General features: G+C 39.4%; 2 protein-coding genes across 4 annotated transcripts; one reads left to right on the plus strand and one right to left on the minus strand.

Moving 5' to 3' along the window:
* Positions 1 to 427: 427 nt before the first annotated feature.
* Positions 428 to 8,635, minus strand: mau2 (MAU2 sister chromatid cohesion factor). 2 transcript variants are annotated; one of them, XM_067605630.1, is made up of 19 exons: positions 8,229 to 8,635; positions 8,096 to 8,113; positions 7,860 to 7,925; positions 7,294 to 7,389; positions 7,115 to 7,209; positions 6,980 to 7,007; positions 6,727 to 6,882; positions 5,647 to 5,793; positions 5,439 to 5,529; positions 5,248 to 5,351; positions 5,038 to 5,115; positions 4,570 to 4,635; positions 4,225 to 4,308; positions 4,062 to 4,111; positions 3,903 to 3,980; positions 3,709 to 3,820; positions 3,519 to 3,609; positions 2,322 to 2,452; positions 428 to 2,213 (listed from the first exon to the last, which is right to left on the minus strand). In XM_067605630.1, the coding sequence occupies exons 1-19, from the start codon at positions 8,460 to 8,462 to the stop codon at positions 2,139 to 2,141; spliced, it is 1,800 nt and encodes a 599-aa protein (XP_067461731.1). In that variant the 5' UTR covers positions 8,463 to 8,635; the 3' UTR covers positions 428 to 2,138. The 2 variants fall into 2 exon arrangements, with proteins under 2 accessions (XP_067461731.1, XP_067461732.1); XM_067605631.1 differs by having other exon boundaries at positions 2,322 to 2,449; positions 8,229 to 8,634.
* Positions 8,636 to 13,583: 4,948 nt separating this feature from the next.
* Positions 13,584 to 19,012, plus strand: armc6 (armadillo repeat containing 6). Of its 2 annotated transcripts, XM_067605632.1 has the most exons (8): positions 13,584 to 13,700; positions 13,885 to 14,026; positions 15,805 to 15,890; positions 15,987 to 16,557; positions 16,687 to 16,829; positions 16,934 to 17,065; positions 17,212 to 17,349; positions 17,457 to 18,343. In XM_067605632.1, the coding sequence occupies exons 2-8, from the start codon at positions 13,906 to 13,908 to the stop codon at positions 17,667 to 17,669; spliced, it is 1,404 nt and encodes a 467-aa protein (XP_067461733.1). In that variant the 5' UTR covers positions 13,584 to 13,700; positions 13,885 to 13,905; the 3' UTR covers positions 17,670 to 18,343. The 2 variants fall into 2 exon arrangements, with proteins under 2 accessions (XP_067461733.1, XP_067461734.1); XM_067605633.1 differs by lacking the exon at positions 13,584 to 13,700 and having other exon boundaries at positions 13,707 to 14,026; positions 17,457 to 19,012.
* Positions 19,013 to 19,132: the final 120 nt, after the last annotated feature.

The following is a 19,132-nucleotide window of genomic DNA, read 5'->3' on the forward strand; positions in this document are numbered from 1 at the left end:
AATGATTAATTGGCCACAGACTAAAAATTTAACCCTTGGACCTTTAAAAGAGGGCAGGCCATAATCAAAACCTCTGCTCTTGTGGTTTGAAAATTGCTCTCTTTCAAATTGGATTTTGATATAAAACTATTGTGTTCGGCCTTAAAGGACAATTCCAGTGGGTTTGACTGATGATTTTTAAATACATGTTATAAAGTTTAATAATTTTCCTTTTGCTCTCGGCAACCACTTACATTGTGTAAGTGCAGGCTGATTTAAAAAGTTTGCACCGCATTACTTTATTAGTATGATAAACCTTTGACAAATATTAATGCACACATGATGTTTTGTGTGATGTATTACACAACTTAAATTATAGATTTGCACTTTTTGTATGCGTGTCTTAGTACAATTCTCATATACTCTGTCATTTATGCCGCACAAACCATCAGTTATAACTACTGTTTTATTTCACACATTAGTGACATTAAGCAGTAAAGAACAGAGAGCATCACACTTCTCTACATTCATTGTCTAGCTCCTCTCTTCACATGATGATGGTGAGACAAATTTGAAAGATTATTTCATAAGAATGATCAAGTAATTCTTTTTATTTATAAAAACTCATAAATGTGTTCAGCAGCGTTACAATGATAAAACAAACGGCATCCATACTGTCGATTTTATTGCAGTAATTACTTTGAAAAAAAAAGTAATCTCATTATGTTAAGGAAACAAATATCCATAGTATGAGGATAAACTGTAAATCCTAGGGGGGAGGTTTATTATAAGCCCTTTGGGGTTTCTTACCTCTCCTGCACAATCCCAGCTATGTCTGGTTTTATCACTTCCTTTGTGCTAATAAATAAACCACTCTAAAATGTTCCCAACTAAAAACACATTAGTGTAACTAAACTGACAGTATATGGTAATGTATTGGGTATATATATATATAAAAAAAATCAACATTAAATAATTAAGTTATTTAAATACAGATTTATGTCGCCATCATCTGGAAGAAATAAGTAAAACAGAATATGAGAAAAACCAGAGTGATAAAAAAAAAACAATTACTCCAAAATGTTTACATGGAAAAGATAAAAATGTGAGTTTCATCATGAAACAACATATGTGCAAAGATTTAACAGTCAATCTTATTCAGTAGAAATATTACTGGTTTCTTGACTCCAGGCAAAATGTGCACAACATACACATGGACACCACAGTGGGAGTGAGGTGGTACAACTCTAAAGGGAAGTACAGTCAGGCAGCGAGTCGACTCAATATCAGTGTCAGAAATGATCCAAATACCTTTTTGATCCATCTCAAAACATGTAAGTACACTTTTCATACATTAATAAATACTATTGGATGTAAAGCAAGCCAGTGGCTGCATTTACTGTGTATAAAATGTTCAGCTGGTTCCAAGGTCTTGTGAGTCCACTGTATAGTTTTGAAATCGTCTTCAATCTCCACTCAAGAAAATAAACCAACACGAATCCTTGAGTGAATAAACTACATATGCAGCTGTTCACTCAACCACCAAGCACATATCAAACATACCACTACACTACATTAAGATCATTTCAGATATATAGTGTATATCTAAATGTACGCTAACTAATACTGCGTGTCAGAACTGGTCAATGAGTGCTTTGAAAAAGACACATAATGAATTCATGCACAACAATAGAGTGAGTCCCATCTGGCTGTGTTTGTTTAGCCAGTGGATGGATTGTAAAAGCTAAATGTGCTCTCAAATTTCCCATTTTACTTCATCCCAAATAAAAACGCCTCCATGATGATCGTAAGAGATGAGCTAAATGAGACAAACCAGCTGAATTTAACCTTTCATTCATTCTCCAGCAGGTAAAATAAATTATTACAACCACTCAACCAAATTGTCAGTGTGGTACAAATGTGGCACTTAATGCTTTCTAAAAAACTTCAGATCCAGTCATGATGCCCCAAACAAGTGAAAGGATGCATCAAATAGAAGCCTACCAAATGACATATTGCAGTTTATCTTTTCATTGTCTGCCTCTCCTTCCTCTTACCCTTTCACCAACCATTTCTTCCTTTTTTTCTAGTCTTTTTATGCCATTTTCCAGCCATTGCTCCTCTCCTCTCCTTTCCCATGTCAGGCTGGGGACTTGCTCTCAGAGCAGGCTGGCCAGGCTGGTTGTAGGTCCGTTCTGAGGCTGAAACTGCACAGGGGGAAGGCCATCGGTCCACTGGAACACAGCACATTACACAATTTCTTTCAAAATCCGAGCAGAGTGGATTGATTTGCTGTTTCTAGGTGGACTGACAATATATTGACTGATTGATGCTGTGCTTACACTGATGAGGTTGTGCTCAGGGAGGCTGCAGGCCGCGATGTGGTCCTGCAGGAGCTGCTGGGAGAAGTTCTGATGCATCTGAGCTGCCTCGTGGGCGTCCATAGTGTTTCCACAAGCCTTGTTCAGATCTGCTGGGAAAAGATCTTTGTGAGTAGTGATGACCACACTCATCAATACACTCAAGACATACAGTACTTTGCAAAAGTTAAGGCACTAAAGGTAAAGTGAGGATGCTACAAAAATAATGCAATAAATTGTTTTATTTATCAATTAACGTCATACAAATGTCAGTAGAGAGAAAAACCTCTACTGAGTCAATATCTGGTGTGACCACACTTTGTCTTTAAAACAGCACCAGTTCTCCTCGGTACACATGCACAGTTTTTCAAGGTATTTGGCAGATAGGTCGTTCCATGCATCTTGGAGAACTTTCGGGATGTCTCAGTTGTTTCTGTCTCTTCATGTAACCCCAGACTGACTCCATGATGATGAGCCCTGATCTCAATATCATCTCTCTGGGAGCCATATCATCTGTTGCAGGACTCCTCGTTCATCTTATCACTGAATATAGTTCCTTATGACTCTGGTTATATGTTTGGGGTCATTGTCATGCTACAGAATAAACTTTTGCTCAGTACTGTATATCACGTTGTCTCAGTGTGATGGTTTGTTTCTTCAACCACTTTGTTCCTTTGTCCCTGAGCCTTGTCTACTTCTAATCCAGTCTTGGCTTTTAAGTGACCCTCTAGCCCTTCCTCTGGTGCCACCATGAGGGCAATATGTCCACTTGCACACCAGAAATATGATGATCTAATGGGCAGATTGCAGTGAAATGTACTGAGCACATCTACTGTACAGTATGTGCTCTGAGGATGAAGTCTTTCCATTTTGGACACACCATCAGCTTTCCTCTTGCACCCCCCTCAGGACAAATTGTAAACTTACCTTCCTAGCCTTTGAATTGCCACCTACATCTCAGATTCGTTTAGTGATTAAGAATGAAATCAGTCTGATTATCAGCCTGCTGAGGATCAATAAAGTATCATCTAATTTTAATTGTAATAGACATTTTAGCTTGCAGGAGAGTCAAGGTTTTAGACATTCTCGTTTGAATACATTTTGGGAAAATATTTCCTGTATCAAAACGTTACCATTAAACCTAATATTGACTTCAGTGTGAGGTAAGCTTGGGCGTACCTTTGAGCAGTGCAGAGGACCAGAGCTGCACAGACATATCTGGGATCTTGCTGGCCAGCTGCATGGCAGGAACCACCATATTGTTACTTTCCTGGAGAAAATATGGAACCAGAAATGTACTCATGATCACCCTAAGACATTACTGCATGTGGTTTTAATGCATGAGATGGTCGGAGATATGTAGACTCACCCTGTGATTCCCCAGGACAAAGAAGATATGACCCAGTAGGACTAGTGAGCAGGCAGTCAGCCTGTTTAGATCCTCAGCATTTGACATCTTTAGAGTCTCCCTTAGAAATCTTCTGTTGATGCAAATTTACATGTTAAGCTTACTTGCTTTAAATATAAGGACAAAACATTAAGACTGAATGTAGCTGTTCTTACTTTGCCTCATTGTAACGTCCCTGGAAAAAAGACAGGAGTCCCCTGATGTAAAAAGCTGCGGCTCGTAGACAATGAGAGCTGAAGAAGTCAAAATTATATTATTTTAAGGACCTGAACAAAATATGAACAAACATGATATGATGTTGCATCTATAGTCACCTGACAGGAAAGTTGTGATCGGGGTTAATCCTCTCTAGAAGGCTGTACAGCTGTTGATTCAAGAGGTAAGTTAGATTCAAAATTTTTAAAAAAACAAACAAAAAAAACCAGTAACACACATTTGCATCCATTTTTATGCTGGACGGAGAAGCAGCTCTCTCACCTCTTGATGTCTGTTGCCTTCCCGGATGTAGACGCTGGCCAGGTTGGTCACAATGAACGTCCACAGCTCCTGGTGTGTTGTCATCTGACAGAGGGGAAAAACAGCGACAACATTAAAATCATCAAAGCATCATTTCGTCAGTTATACTGCGAGCTTTTCGGGAAACTGGTGGCATGATCACTATTTTCATAAACATTTACAGACTTGTTGGCTGGTTAATGAAAATAAATCTACTGAGTTTAAAAGATCTGGATAAACCCAACCCCAGGGAACTTTAACTGATCTACCTACTAAAAAAAAAAAAAACAACACACTAAATTGTAGATGTGACATTATGAAATTCACCTGTAGAGCAGCAGTGAACTGAGCCTCTGCATTATCCATGCAGTTCACAGAAATACAGTAGAGGCCCTGACACAGAAAAAGAGGAAACAGATGTGAATGGTTTATATTATCTGGGACAGATGCATCTAGTAAATAGTAACAGTGAGCAATTCTGCAGCTATTTTACTCTGCAACTGAGGCAAAACATAAACAAGAAAAAAGGGAAAGGTCCTACAACATGTGTTAGTAGGATACAAAGTCCATTATTATAGTCAACACACTGCATGGGACACCAGTTGAAAGGCAATGGCTGAGCTTTGATAAAGGATACAAACAACAACAACAACATATTGGTTTCAATGAACTTAAGTCCAACAGTCATTCCTGAACATTGTCATTCTTACAGATGTATCATGTCCCATTTCTCTAATCATCAGCATGCCTTTGTTTCCCTTTTAGTAACAGTGTTTTCTTTGCTTGTAGACTTACGAGTAGTGTGTGAAGCTGAGCAGCATGATTTGTAAACAACCTGGGAGACTGCTGGCAAAGCTGGCAAACCTGAGAAATCTAACACACACAAACAGGAATTATCACCATCTTAAGCGGAAACCAGAGAGTTACAAAGCAGACTTGTGTTCGAGAATCAGTCCTTTTATTCATCATCCACTCCTGACTGGTGACATACAGTCTGTGACTCACCTCTTGTAACGCTGTGGCTTTGTGTCCGGTGACCAGCCGACACATGATGATGTGCTCCAGTAGGATGACTTGGAACGTAGACAGGATGGGACTGTTGTCCAGCACTTTGAACACAAACAGACGGATCAGAGTTAGTTCAACATTTCTGTCACTGAGGAGGCAATAAGCAGCGAATATTCCAACAAACTCACTCTTCAGCTTCTCCAGCTGCATGAGAGCTTTGTCCGTGTACTTCTGCGCCTTCTCCAAGTAGCCCGCCTGCATCGAGTGCATCACCGTCACCTTTTAACAAAACATATCATGTTTCAGTTGCTTTGTGGCGCAGACACAGAAGTATTATTTGAAAAATGTTTAATTGCACAAGAGTAAAAACCACCTGCGTGTGTGACAGAATCTCACCAGGTACACAAGCACACACATATGCTCCTTGGGCAGCCAGTGGAAGAGAGCAGCTGGATTAGTGGGAAGGATCTCATCGTCGTGGAGAGTGGAGATGGTCTGGATACACTGCTGAAGCTGCTTCAGACACGGCTTCACGCTCTTTACCTAAAACCAACATGTAGATCAACAGTCTGACTTTGTCACTTTAAGCATCACATCCCATCAGAGAAGCAGCTAATTATTATTTTCGTGATCAGTTAATCTACTGATTATTTTCTCAAAAAGTCTTTTTATCTATAAAATGTCAGAAAATAGCGAAAATGCTGGTTTTGATTTCTTAGAGACCATAGTGACGTCTTCAGTATCTTGTTTTGTCTGATCAACAGTTCAAAATCCAAAGTTATTCAGTTTACAATCATGTATGACAGAAAAGCGTCAAATACTAATTTTTTTGGCATTTTTGCCCAAAGGTGTCATTTCCCTTCAAGTGTGTGTGTGTTTGTGTCTGTGCACACAGCCTAGGAAGTAAGTATTACAATTTGAAAGACTAAAACAATTATTGGATAATCAAAATAGTTGCCAATTAATTTTCTGTTTATCAACTTATTCATGAATTGAATAATATATTAATTGACTAATCGTTGCAACTCTGTATATGATCAACAATGATTTTCATTTTACACAATAAACATGAATCAATCTATTAGATAATTATATTAACTGTTAATTACCATCACTAAGAGAGGCCTCTTCTACATACAGAGTGAGGTTGCAAAGACACCTTTTCTGTCCTAATATTGACTACAGCTGTTATACTGAAGGGCTCAGCAAACACTTGTTTACATTCCGATTCATTAATTTAATCAACGACGACAGCTTTTACAGTTACTAGTTTAGGGTTATGTGTAAATATAGTTCACTAATTAAGTTTTCCTTTAAATTTCAAATGTTTGTGTGAAAAATGCAAAGAACCATCCTGTATTAGACATGAGCTTTTAAGACTGGGAAGATAAACCATTTAATATTGCATATCTGAGCCTTTCATTTGCATAATATTGAAAAACCACAATGAGACAAACTGAATGGATACATCTGTACCTGTCCAGCATCCAGGTAGTGTGTAACCTGCAGCACCAGGAAGAAAACTCGGAGGGACTCCTTCTGAATGGGGTTTCCCTGCCAGTTCTCTACAATAGTCCCGCACAGCGTCAGCAGAGGGTGCACTTCGCTCAGCTTCCTCTCCATCAGCAGCAGCTGCAAACCCCACAAAGACACATGCAGTTTACAGAGTTGCATCTTGACACTAACAGCATGTAGTGTGACTTTAATTTGCAGTATGATTTAAACTCACCATTCCTTTACTTAATAAGAACAGAGCTCTGTAGGAAAAGAAAAGAACATCAAACTTAATGTGAGAAAAATGAGCATTAAAACAGAGATCAATGTGGAATCCTGTGTTCTCAAACATAAATCTGCTCCTGTTTACCTTGTGTACTCTGAGCCCATGACTCTTGCGTACTCTGCTCCGACTCCTAGCAGGTCACAGGCGGATACCAAATCCTTCTCCAGTGCATGTAGTTGCTGAGAGAGAGAGAACATCCTGCATATAACTGAAACATGCTGCCAATAAGATGAGTACATTGGTGATAGATGTTATTTTCTTACTGCCAGTTGAAAAAGCAGTCTGCAGTGCCAGTAGGGAGTTTGCTGAGAGATCTGGATGGCCTTACGCAGCACTGGCTTTGCCGAGTCCACCAAGTTCTTAAAAAGATGCCAACAGATGAGTTCAACTAAGACAGAGAAGAACAACCAGCAGCATCCGCTACAGAAAGTACAGGACATTATTTTACTCTTGTGTTTAAGTTAAAGCCTAATTAATATTTCTACATGATAAAACAACAAAACGCAGTTTCCCACTGAAACGTGAACTTTTCACATCACATTAGGATGACTGGATGCAAGTCGGGCTGCAACTAACTTTGCAGAGTATGGCTTTCATGATCAATCATTCTAACAAATAGTGATGAAAATCCATGGTGGTGTCACAGTGACACTCCAAAACTTTTATATTCAATATCTTTGAATATAAAACAGAGAAAAGCAGCAAACCCTCACATCCGAGAAGCTAGAACATGAGAATGGTGAGCTTTTTGTGTTTGATCAATGAATTAGACAATTAGTAAATTGTCAAAACAGTTGCAGATTGATTTGCAACAGATGGACTCACCTACCTGTTGACAATAAAACTCTGACAGGATACTTGCTGCTTCAAACTTCACATCTTCAAATTGAGAAATCTGAAGTAAATAATTGAGGAACTGCCCTATAATCTGGGAGCTTAGTGCCAAAATATCTCCTGAGCATCTTCCTAGGACATGTGTATATGATTATGAGGGAGATGCAATGATGCTGAGGTCACACACCTTGTATTAATTTGCATTTAAGCTCATATTCAGAAAAAGGATACTTGCTGAGATATGAACCACTGTGGAAACAAAAAGAAAACACTATATTAATGTCAGCAACAGCAGTGAAGTGATGGTGCAGTGAATGAAAAAGGTATCACACACAGCTGGACGTGTTTCCAGTGTGTAACTCACCGCCTTCTCCAGGTGAGTCTGGGCCAGCTCGCTGTTCTTTGTGTGGCGGTACAGCACCGAGCCCAGCTGGAGGTGAGTCCGGGCCTCGACCCTCGGAGGCGGCTTGAACTGAAACACTGCCTGCAGACAGTGGACGCACAGACGGATCTTCGGCGGACTCGACGTGCGGAAATGTTCTGCAAAGCCCAGTAGGGCCAGGTACCAGGGCTCCGGGGCGTCTGTGCTCGCGGCCATTCCAGCCGCCCGGAGACAGAATATCAACAAAAAGATATGAATCTACCCCCTGACTCCCGCCGCCACCGCTGGCCTCACTCAAAATTTTACCTACTACTTTTTGGTTTTTACGGCGGTTGGCAACCAGCGTGTTAGGTGCATTACCGCCACCTCCTGCTTCGGGGTGTGTACCTGAGATTAAAGGACCAGTGTGTAAGATTATTGGCATCTAGCGGTGAGGTTGTAGATTACAACTATCTGAATAGTACGGTGGCCCTGAGGTGTACATCACAATGACAAATAGGAATACACAACGACAAATGACAAAACACAACAGCAAATCAAAAAACACAACAACAAATAAAACACGACAACAAAAGAGAAAGCACGACAACAAATCACAAAACACAACAACAAATAACAAAACACAACAGCAAAAGCAGAAAACACAACAACATTAACTTCTACTAGAAAAGGTAGGTACCTGCTATCGACAAAGCTTGTTGCTGATTGGACGCTTTCCTATTGACAAGGATCAATGTTCGTCTTTCTAACAGGAAGGAGTCACTGTCCTATCTATCTACCTACCTATCTATCTATCTATCTATCTATCTATCTATATATATATATATATATATATATGAAAGCATTTGGATCTTCGTTTTTTTTTTTTTTTTTTTTTACTTCACACGAAAAACAGAGAAACAAAGTAATACATTGATTGTTTATCCTGTTATGAATCAAGTTGAACACAGCTTTGGGTGGAGACTTCAGGGACCCCAAATGAAGGCAGACAGCGCCTCCTTCCTGTTAAAAAGACAGACAGTGCATCCGTCCAATCAGCGATGATCCTTGTCAATAGGAGAGCGTCCAATCAGCAACAAGCTTTGTCAATAGCAGGTATCTACCTTTTCCGGTAGAAGTTAATTGTGTTGTCTGCTTTTGCGGTTGTGTTTTGTTATTTGTTGTTGTGTTTTTTGATTTGCTGTTGTGTTTTGTCATTTGTCGTTGTGATGTGCACTTCAGGGCCACCGTAGAATAGCCCTTCCCTCACCCTCTCCCATGGATGTATTATAAGAGCTGGATATACTGAACCGAAAATTGTTTGGTTGGCACATACCATGGATGTATGAAGAGAACTGGATACAGGGATAGTGCCGGGCTTTGAAGCCAATTTGATATAGCGGCCAAATCATGTAATTACAATGTCACGTGACGCTACTGGGCCCAAAAAGACTTTTTCCCATAGACTTACATTTTGAAAGAAACGTTTGTAAATCAGCGGATACGTTTTTTTGAGTGTCAATACTCCCGCCAAAATTACTTATTTCACTATTAGAATTTGATCCATTCGGTCTGGTCACATTTCGAAAGTCTAGATGAGCTGCACGATTGAATCATTTTATCCCCATTCAAGTTAGCCAGAGGGCTAAACTGGAAGTTATCCATCTTGGCCAGCGGAAGTCTCTAGTGAGCATGCTACATGGGCGCATTGGGCCCACAGAGTGTGCGCAGAATGTTTTCGCCACTGAGCAACTTTCATAGGAATGAATGGGGCCCTGCCTCCGTATCCAGTATCCACTCTTTATACATCCATGGCGCATTGTGATGATGTCACAGATTTTTAAATTGCTTTTCTTAGCGTGAGGAAAGTTTGACAAATATAAAACCTCTAAGAATCAAAAAGTCATAATGGAAAGTCATAATTGTCCTTGTTTGCAGCTCGAGGTGTCCTGTCAAGAGTTTAACAAACATCTCTTTTACAACGGTGGTCCATGGGAAAAATGCTTTTTGGGCTGCAAGGGGGATTTTTCAGTGCAATGCCACCAATTAACACTGGTTGGCAGCAAGGCTGAGTGGTGGTGCCCTATCCAGCTCTTACAATACATCCATGCCTTCTCCTTTCAAGTGTGTAGGAGAACCTACAATGGCCACAAACTCACTAAAAACGTGAAACGCCCTCTCAAAAGCCAGTGTTTGGTTTGTCTGTTCTTGGCTACTATGGAAATATGGCGGGTTCCGTCGAAGAGGACTCGCTCCCTATGTAGATAGAAAGGGCTCATTCTAAAGGTAACGAAAAGAAAACAATTCTTATTTTCAGGTGATTAAACACTAATAAAAACATACTTATGAATATTATATTCCATTTCTGCCACTCCGCTAGATGCCACTAAATTCTACACTCTGGACCTTTAAATCAGTTGGGTCTAGATGGTTGCCCTAGATATGTGAAACTATTGCAAGATTTGTGAGTGCTGTGTCATCATTGTGCACATTGTACAAAATAATTATGTTTTATGATGTGACAACGCTGTGGTTAAGGTCTGGTTAGGTTTAGGCACAAAAACATTTGGTTCGGGTAAGTGAAAGATAATGATTTGGGTTAAAATGATCACTCTTACCAGATATTTCACGGGTCTGGGGTTACCATCTAGACATTAAATCCTACCCACTAATTTTGTCTGTCTAATAAACTCAAAGAAATCTCTACTGCTCAAGCCACTTGGCAGGTTCATTTAAGTTTTAATGCTGAGCTTCTGAACTCCAGTTTCTCAAGTTCTTCCTTTATATTTTATCTTTCTTGATCATACTTAGTAATACTCTATCATTGCATGTGTAAGACTCCTCAGCCTGACAGTGCTCATATAAACCCGTTGGATGCCTTCCTATTATACTGAACGTGCTGTTTAAGTTGGAATGACCTGCCTTGTTCTGTTGCAAATTACCTCTTCTTTCCTTGACCTACCTATATTTCTTACTGTTGAATTGACTTTGTGGTTTAAGCTGTATAGAAACCGACCCCTTATTTCAGTGTTCCACTTTCCTTGCCACTCTTCTATTGGTTTACTCCAAACTGTTACCTTGACCTCTGATTTGATTAATGGGACTTGTAAATGTATGGTGTCTCTATGTAAAGATTGTTTTGCTAATCTGTCCACCTCCTCGTTCGCCCTCAGACCTACATGTGCCAGAACCCACATTAACCCAATGGACATACCTTGTCAAATGAGTCTGGAATGAGCTTGTTATTCTTTGAACAGAATATCTTGGCAGCTGGAGTTGATGGAGCTCAGGCTCTTAAGAAGTGAAACATAATTAGAGCAGTGTTTCCAGGTTTATTCTGCTCTACCCACTGCAGAGCCAAAAGTACTTCCAGCATCTTCACTGAGTAGACTCCAAGATAATTTGAGTTTGTTTTATTCCAACAACTTTCCTGTGTGGAACTGAAAAAGCTGTTGTCTGATGTTCTCGATCTTTTGACCCATCTGCATATACTTATTGGGAGCAGTGCTCTCTTACATGGACTGAAAATGCTGCTAACAGGTCCACATTCCCTTTCTCTGTCTGCGGTGTTGTTGTGTCCATGGCTCAATCTCTGGAATAACTACTGTTGGGCTCAACTTGATTTATTAACCCCCATTTTCTCTGCATATATTTTGCCAGCCCACCAGAAGCTTGGTCTTTGTCCTCTGCCTGGTTCCCACCACTCCTGTATTACCACTTTTGTGGGGTGTTGCTCTTTATGCCCTTTGAGGTTAGCCCAGTAGTTGGTCATTAACTGCTTTCTTCTAATATCTAGTGGCATCTCTCCTGCCAGAACCTGCAGGACTGTGATGGGGGTTAACTTCACCACTCTACCACACTGTGTCAGAGCTTTTATCTTAAGCTTTTTCAACAGTTTTTGAGGCTGAACCATATATCACACCACCATAATCAAGCACAGAGCAGATCATTGCCACATAGATAGTTTCTAATGAAGAGAAGTTTATATTTTATACTTCAATCATTTGCATGAATCTGAGTACTAGCACCAAGCAGTTGTCATTAAAATAAGACTGCCTGAATAATAGTGTGACAAACATAACATAAATTCTGGTGCAAATCAGGTTATAATAGTGACATAACAGTAACAACAGTAAAATATTTACATATACCCACTGTGAAAATATGCATTTTATGGCATTCATCCACTAGACATGGGAGTTTTATCACAGGAATATTATGAATCACTAAAAGGCTTCATTTGTTTTGAAGGGAAAGTTGCCAAAATAAAACTTTCATTCAAAAGCGCATGTATATGTCTGCCCCATATAAATGACATAACACTTCCCTCTTCTTGATATGAAACATACTGCTGCTCAAAATGTCCTGGTCTTCTATTTATGGTGACTTGAATTGGAAAAAGGCATGGAGAATATCAGACAAATATTGTATTAACGATGAAATGAGGTGTTGTCTGAATATCAATTATTCTTGTGATTTCTGCGGTTTAAACAAAGAAACACATTTTCACTTATTTTTCCATGTATATATGTATTCCAAAAATTTTGGATTGATATGCAAAACTTTTGATCTAGAAAAAACAGGAAAATGGTCCATGCTTTATGGTAGTGATATTTTATTTTATTTTATTTATATTATTTATATTTATATCTATATTAATTTATTTTAAAATAACTCAATGGACAAGAATTTTAGCTTTTTAAGTCAACTGATTATATTTTTTGGCAAATTCCATACACATAAAATGAAATGAACCAATAGAAAAACAAACTTTACCTTTGTTATAATTGATATTACAATTCTCCAGTCAAGCTGCAAAATAAAAAAGCAACAAAGACTCAAACAATAATTGAAATGAAATTATTGACTAATATTACTTGATTATTAATCTATACCCCTTTATTTCTTTATTTACTTATTTATTCCTCCTCCTATTAGTTTGCCTTTATTAAATATAAAAAGCTTCTTGCACAACCCCTTTACCGAATGTTTTTATTTTATTTTCTGTTTTTATGTCATAATTTAATTTCCTGGCACTTTGTTTCCTCTTTTTGTTCTTCATACTTGTTTATATGTTACTGTTTTTTTGAGTGTGACTGTTGTCAGTGGAGTTGAGAAAAACAAACAAACAAAAAAACAAACAAATATTAGCTACTCCATTTGTACATTTATTCACAAATAATGACCTTGGTGATAAAAATAATGGCGCTAAATACTATCCTGAGCTCTAATTTTCAGTGTGTGGAACTATAATCACCGCAGTGTGTCTCACCCGAGCAAATACATGCGAGGGACGCTCTTGCGGACTTTGCTATTCACGTAAACGGATCCGCACAATTCACGGCCCGCGCTCGTTGCTAGTAGCAACCAGAAGAGAACACAGCCGACTACGCAAAGTGCGTAAATCGACAGCGTTGGTAGGTTCAGTCATAACAGTGGAGCAGGCTCTCTGTAACTGGGCGGTGGTATCAGCAGGTGATGTGACTTTTATATTTTACGACGATATCATTTCTGAAGTGAGAAAATCCTACATTACAGCAGCATCGTAAATGTCAACAACCATAGTCACCAACATCATCTATCAGCTATCAGACGCTACCAATCAACGCCATTGATCTGAATCGTCTTTTGACAACGCCGTTATCTCACTGCATTACAGAGTGGACAATAACGTGGAAAAATGGCGAGGCGGAGGATCACACAAGAAACCTTTGATGCTGCTGTCCGGGAGAACATGGAGGAGTTTGAGATGGATCCTGATGAAGCTTTGAGGGAAGCTGTGGAGCAGTTTGAGTCTCAAGGTAACAGGACACTCTCGTCTGCAAGAACACCTCTCTGGTAGTTCAGTGATGTACGGTGCTCATGGCGAGCTTAAATATTAAAGTTATTGGGGAGAAACTAAGCTAGTTATGAAGTATGAAGAAGTGCATGTGTACACTTTGCACTTGGAAAGAGGTAAAATTGTTGATGGCCATATTAGAGCCAATAATATACCATATATATGTATATATACGGGTATATAGACGGATGACAAATTAAAGGAAAAAACAACATGAAGTGTCTTAGTAAGGTGTTGGGCCACAAAGTGGCGCCAGAACAGCTTCAATGCACCTTGGCATTGATTCTACAGTCTCTAAACTCTACAGGAGGGATGAACACCATTCTTCAAAAAGATATTTCCTCATTTGTTGTTTCGATGATAGTGATGGAGAGCGCTATCTAACACGTCAGTCCAAAATTTCCCATAGGTGTTCCACTGGGTTGAGATCTGGTGACTGCGAAGGCCATAACATATGATTCACATCATTTTCATACTCATCAAACCATTCAGTGACCCTTCATGCCCTATAGATGAGGTCACTGTCGTGCTGAAAGAGACCACTCACATCAGGATAGAAATGTTTCATCATAGGATAAAGAACAACTTTGTATTGATTTGCAGTGACTCTTCCCTATAAGCAGACAAGTGGACCATGCCAGCAAAATGCCCCCCAAAGCATAACAGAGCTATCAAATCCCCTCACTGTAGGGGTCAAGCATACCAGTTTTTCCTTTAATTTGTCACCCATATATATATATATATATATATATATATATATATATATATGTATATATATGTACTGACATATAACAATATCTGCACTTATGTCAGCCAATAACTAACAAGAAATAGCATAATTTGTGTAGCAGAGAGCTTATTTTTCAACTATAAAGTGTCCCGCTCTCTACATATCTTGGCCACAATCATTTAGAAAACCTTATGTAATAGTGCTCATGTTAAATAAAGTAGAGCTAATTATATATTATTATTGGGTTGTTTTTTTTTAACTCAAAAATTGTTATCAGTATCAGCCTAAAAAAATCCAATATTGACTGAACATTAGCCCTAACTGCAGATGCTGAGGTCACTAAAATCCCTAATTTATGTAAATGGAAAGAAGAACGGCCTCAAAAGTCACGACAACATGTCCAAATGTATCTATAATGGATCCAAATGCATCTATAATGCATGGGCCGGCATCTCACTCAAACCAGAAGGTCTGACAATTGGTGTGCATAGTGGCATAATGGTGAGGAAATATGTGGAGAGAAAAATGTATGATGTCTAACCTGATGATACATTTTGCATCTTATGATGATTCCAAAATGTTAAAGCATTCATACAGACTACTGAAATGTTCAAGGGCTGTCTGATGAACACTAGGATACATTAAAACGCCCTCAGTGGCCTTTCAGACAAATATAAACACCTCTGTACCTTTATGGGGAGGTTATACAATAATTTCCACCTCCTTCACCTCTTAATAAACTGGTGGCTTCTGTTATAAGGGTCCAGTATCCCACACACAAAGTTAGGCTGCAGTATGACACCTCCCTCAAAGTGTGCAGTTTAGTGCTGCTTTGTTGAAGGGAAGACACAAACACATACACACCTGTGCGGCTGCCAGACAGGTGTGGCCAGCCTCTGCATGCTAGCTGTATGCTGTAAGTTGCGAATAGATTCAGGTCCTTCTCTGTTTTGTACTTGATAATTTGATGTGTGTCAGAGTATTAACTCTAATCTGATTTGTGGGTGCAGGTGTTGACCTCAGTTGTATTGTCAAAGCTGTACCAGCTGTGTCATCCGATGATAAACAAGAAGAGCAAACGCATGAGGTCTTACAGGTGAGTCTTTAGTTGAAAGAGGAATGTTAACTGCAAAAGTGTGTGTTCTCCCTCTACAGTTACCTCGTCTTGGTTCATGTGTTTTTCAACCTGCAGGTGTTGGAGGCCCTACGGATTGGAAAAGACTCTGCTGGTGTTACAGAGGTCACAGCAGATATAAAATGCTTCACTGAGCAATGTTCACTTGGATTTGCTCAGAGGTACCTGGCTGCCCAAAAAGATGCCTATCCCATAATCCTATCGTACTGCAAAAAGAGTGTGGAGGAACGGGAAGCTGTGTTGGCCGCCGTGTCCGCCCTGGCTGCACTGACAGATGGACAGCCAGACCTGTTAGATGCAGAGGGCCAGAAGTTCCTTTTAGACGTCCTGAAGAAGTACCGGGCAGATTCCTCTGTGACGTGTGTAGCTATCTGCGCAGTACGTCACTGCTGTTTGAAACACGAACAGAACAGGCAGGATTTGGTGAAAGGCGGCATCCTGCCTCTGCTAACTGGTGCTGTTACACAGCACAGCGGATGTGCTGCGCTGGTTAAGGAGGCCTCTGCAGCGCTCAGGGTCATGACCTTTGATGATGATGTCCGAGTTACGTTTGGGCACGCTCATGAACACGCCAAGATTATTGTTTTAGAACACAATGGACTGAAGGTCTTAATTGAGGCTGCGAAAGGTAAAACCAGCTGATCACTGATTTATTTAAGGTTCAACTACCATGTTTTTTCTAAATCAGATGTTTTTAATTATGCAATTTGCATTTCATTAATGTAATTTCTTTATTTCTTGTGTTTCTCCTCCACAGCTCACACTGATAATACTGTTCTGAGTGAGCTGTGTGCAACTTTGTCCCGTCTGGCTGTAAGGAACGAGTTCTGTCAAGACATCTGTGATCTGGGAGGACTGAAACTGATGATGACGCTGCTTGCAGACAACTATGAGTCACCGGTAGAGTACAAAAACAAAGCAAAACAAAACAAGGGATTGTGAATAAAATTATTCAAGTTTCAAATTCCATGTTCATTCTCATTGAGCTGGTTTTCCCCTTGCAGGAGTTAGTTCGGCAGATCCTGAGCGCTATACGAGCTGTGGCAGGAAATGATGACGTGAAAGACGCTGTTGTCAGTGCAGGTGGAGTTCAGCTCATTGTCATGGCCATGAACAAACACATGAGCAACTCTGCTGTAAGTTAAATGTCATACCTACATGCTTAGCGTCTGTCAAAGAGTTTGATCAAGCATCTATTACAGATGTTTTGAATAAAATTAATTTGAATGCAAAATAAATTCAGCAAATATCCTAATAAGATAATGTTCATATTGTGCTGTAGGTGTGTGAGCAGGGCTGTGCATGCCTCTCTGTGCTTGCTTTACGTAAACCCAACAACTGCAAAGTCATCATGGAGGACGGAGGAACCATGGCTGCTGTGCAGGCTATGAAGGCACATGCTAATGTGGCCAATGTGCAGGTAATATTTCTGTTGATCATTAATAATTAATAGGCTTACTTGAAAAAACAGACCTCATGAAAGTCTACTAACTGTCTATTGTCTTTGTTTTCCTTCTTTATAAATAGAAACAGGCCTGTATGCTGTTGAGAAATCTGGTTTCACGTTTGCGTAACTTGAGCCAACCAATCCTGGAGATGGGAGCAGAGGCCCTGATAGCACAGGCACTACAGACCCATCAAGACTGTGGTGATGTGGGTAAAGCAGCCCTCAGAGATCTGGGATGCAAGGTGGAACTACGAGAGCTGTGGACCGGCAAACATGGCAGCCTCACCAACTGAGGGTGGAGGAGAGCAGCTCTCAAAACTTAACATCTCTACCATGAGTTTGCCTGAAATTCATTTGCCAGGCAAGATGTCACATTCTTAATCCGAGCATAAATATTTGTGATGTTCGTACGTATAGCCAGTAGTTGAAACAGATGCACACGTGTTGAACTGCACATATCTTAGACATACTTGTAGAGTTAAGTTGTTGCAGAGGAGGATTTTGAGGAGAGCTGCAACTAATGATTATTTTCATTTGCAATTAGTCTGTTGATCATTTTCTTCTAATTTGGTCTATAAAATTGTGAAAAGGCCCATCACAACTTGCCAAAGGCTAAGAGGACATCTTCCAACAATTAGCTTTGTCTGACTGACATTCCAAAATCCAATAATGTTCAAATTACTTTGATGCAAAACAGAGAAAAGTAGTAAATCCTAACATTTGAGAAGCTGGTACCTTGAAGTGCATTTTTGTCTGGAAAATGACTTAAGCGACTGATCAATCATAAAAGTAGTTGTTCCATTGATTGAGAAAATTGTTTAGCTTGACTTGTGCACTGCACCAAGCCATCAGTCCCACACAACATTTTTCCAGGTTGAATATATCCTTTTCAACTTTGGTTTTTGAAGTCTAAAAAGGTCACAACAGTCCTGTTTTACATATTTTATTTGCTGTTAATATTTCATCTGTAACAAATTTATGCTGATGAGATGTTAAATGTACATTTGTGTGTTTTGTGCCATGGGTAAATATAAGTGTATTTGCTGCTATGCAAATAGTTTAACTGCACTGTTTTGTGCAGACTCCATTCCCATGTTGGCAGAGCCAAATTTTAACATGTATTGAATGCCTTATTTTTTACTGGCACTTAACATTTCTTCTTCATGAATATTAAAACAGTCCCAAGTCAAGGTTCACTTACTAGCTTTATCTGGCATTTTCAGCTGTATGGCAGAGTCTTCATCAATGGATGGAGTTGGCTCAGTTGTCATGGAAATTGATATGTTGACATGTGAGCCAGGCAGCTGTTTCATTTCATTCATAGCAATTTAACCCTTCACGTCCATGTTGGCTTTAAAGCTAAGAATGAAAGTTAATTGACCTTTGAAACTGTACTTGGACAAATAATCACCAACTCAAGTGCCATTTCATCCAAGACGTTGTGAGTAAGTGTGAGCAAACTCCATCTGCAGATGAGAGCCATGTGAGACAAATGGCAGGCCTAGGTAAAGCCAGAATGTGGACTTTGGAGTGGGACGGTTTTTTTGTCAAGTTTAATATTGTTTTTTAGTTGATATTTAACATTACAATGTTAAACTTCAATCTCTGAAAATAAAGAACGACCATTGACAACATATATTCTGCATGATTATGATAAAACCCAGTTTTGGTGCTTCACATTTATCTTTTTGTGTGGGTGTGTTTTATGTGTGTTAATGTGTTTATTTGCCGAGACTGATGCTAAACTCATAAGGAA

The sequence above is a fragment of the Thunnus thynnus genome, chromosome 12 (assembly GCF_963924715.1).
Source record: "Thunnus thynnus chromosome 12, fThuThy2.1, whole genome shotgun sequence".
Taxonomy (NCBI): domain Eukaryota; kingdom Metazoa; phylum Chordata; class Actinopteri; order Scombriformes; family Scombridae; genus Thunnus; species Thunnus thynnus.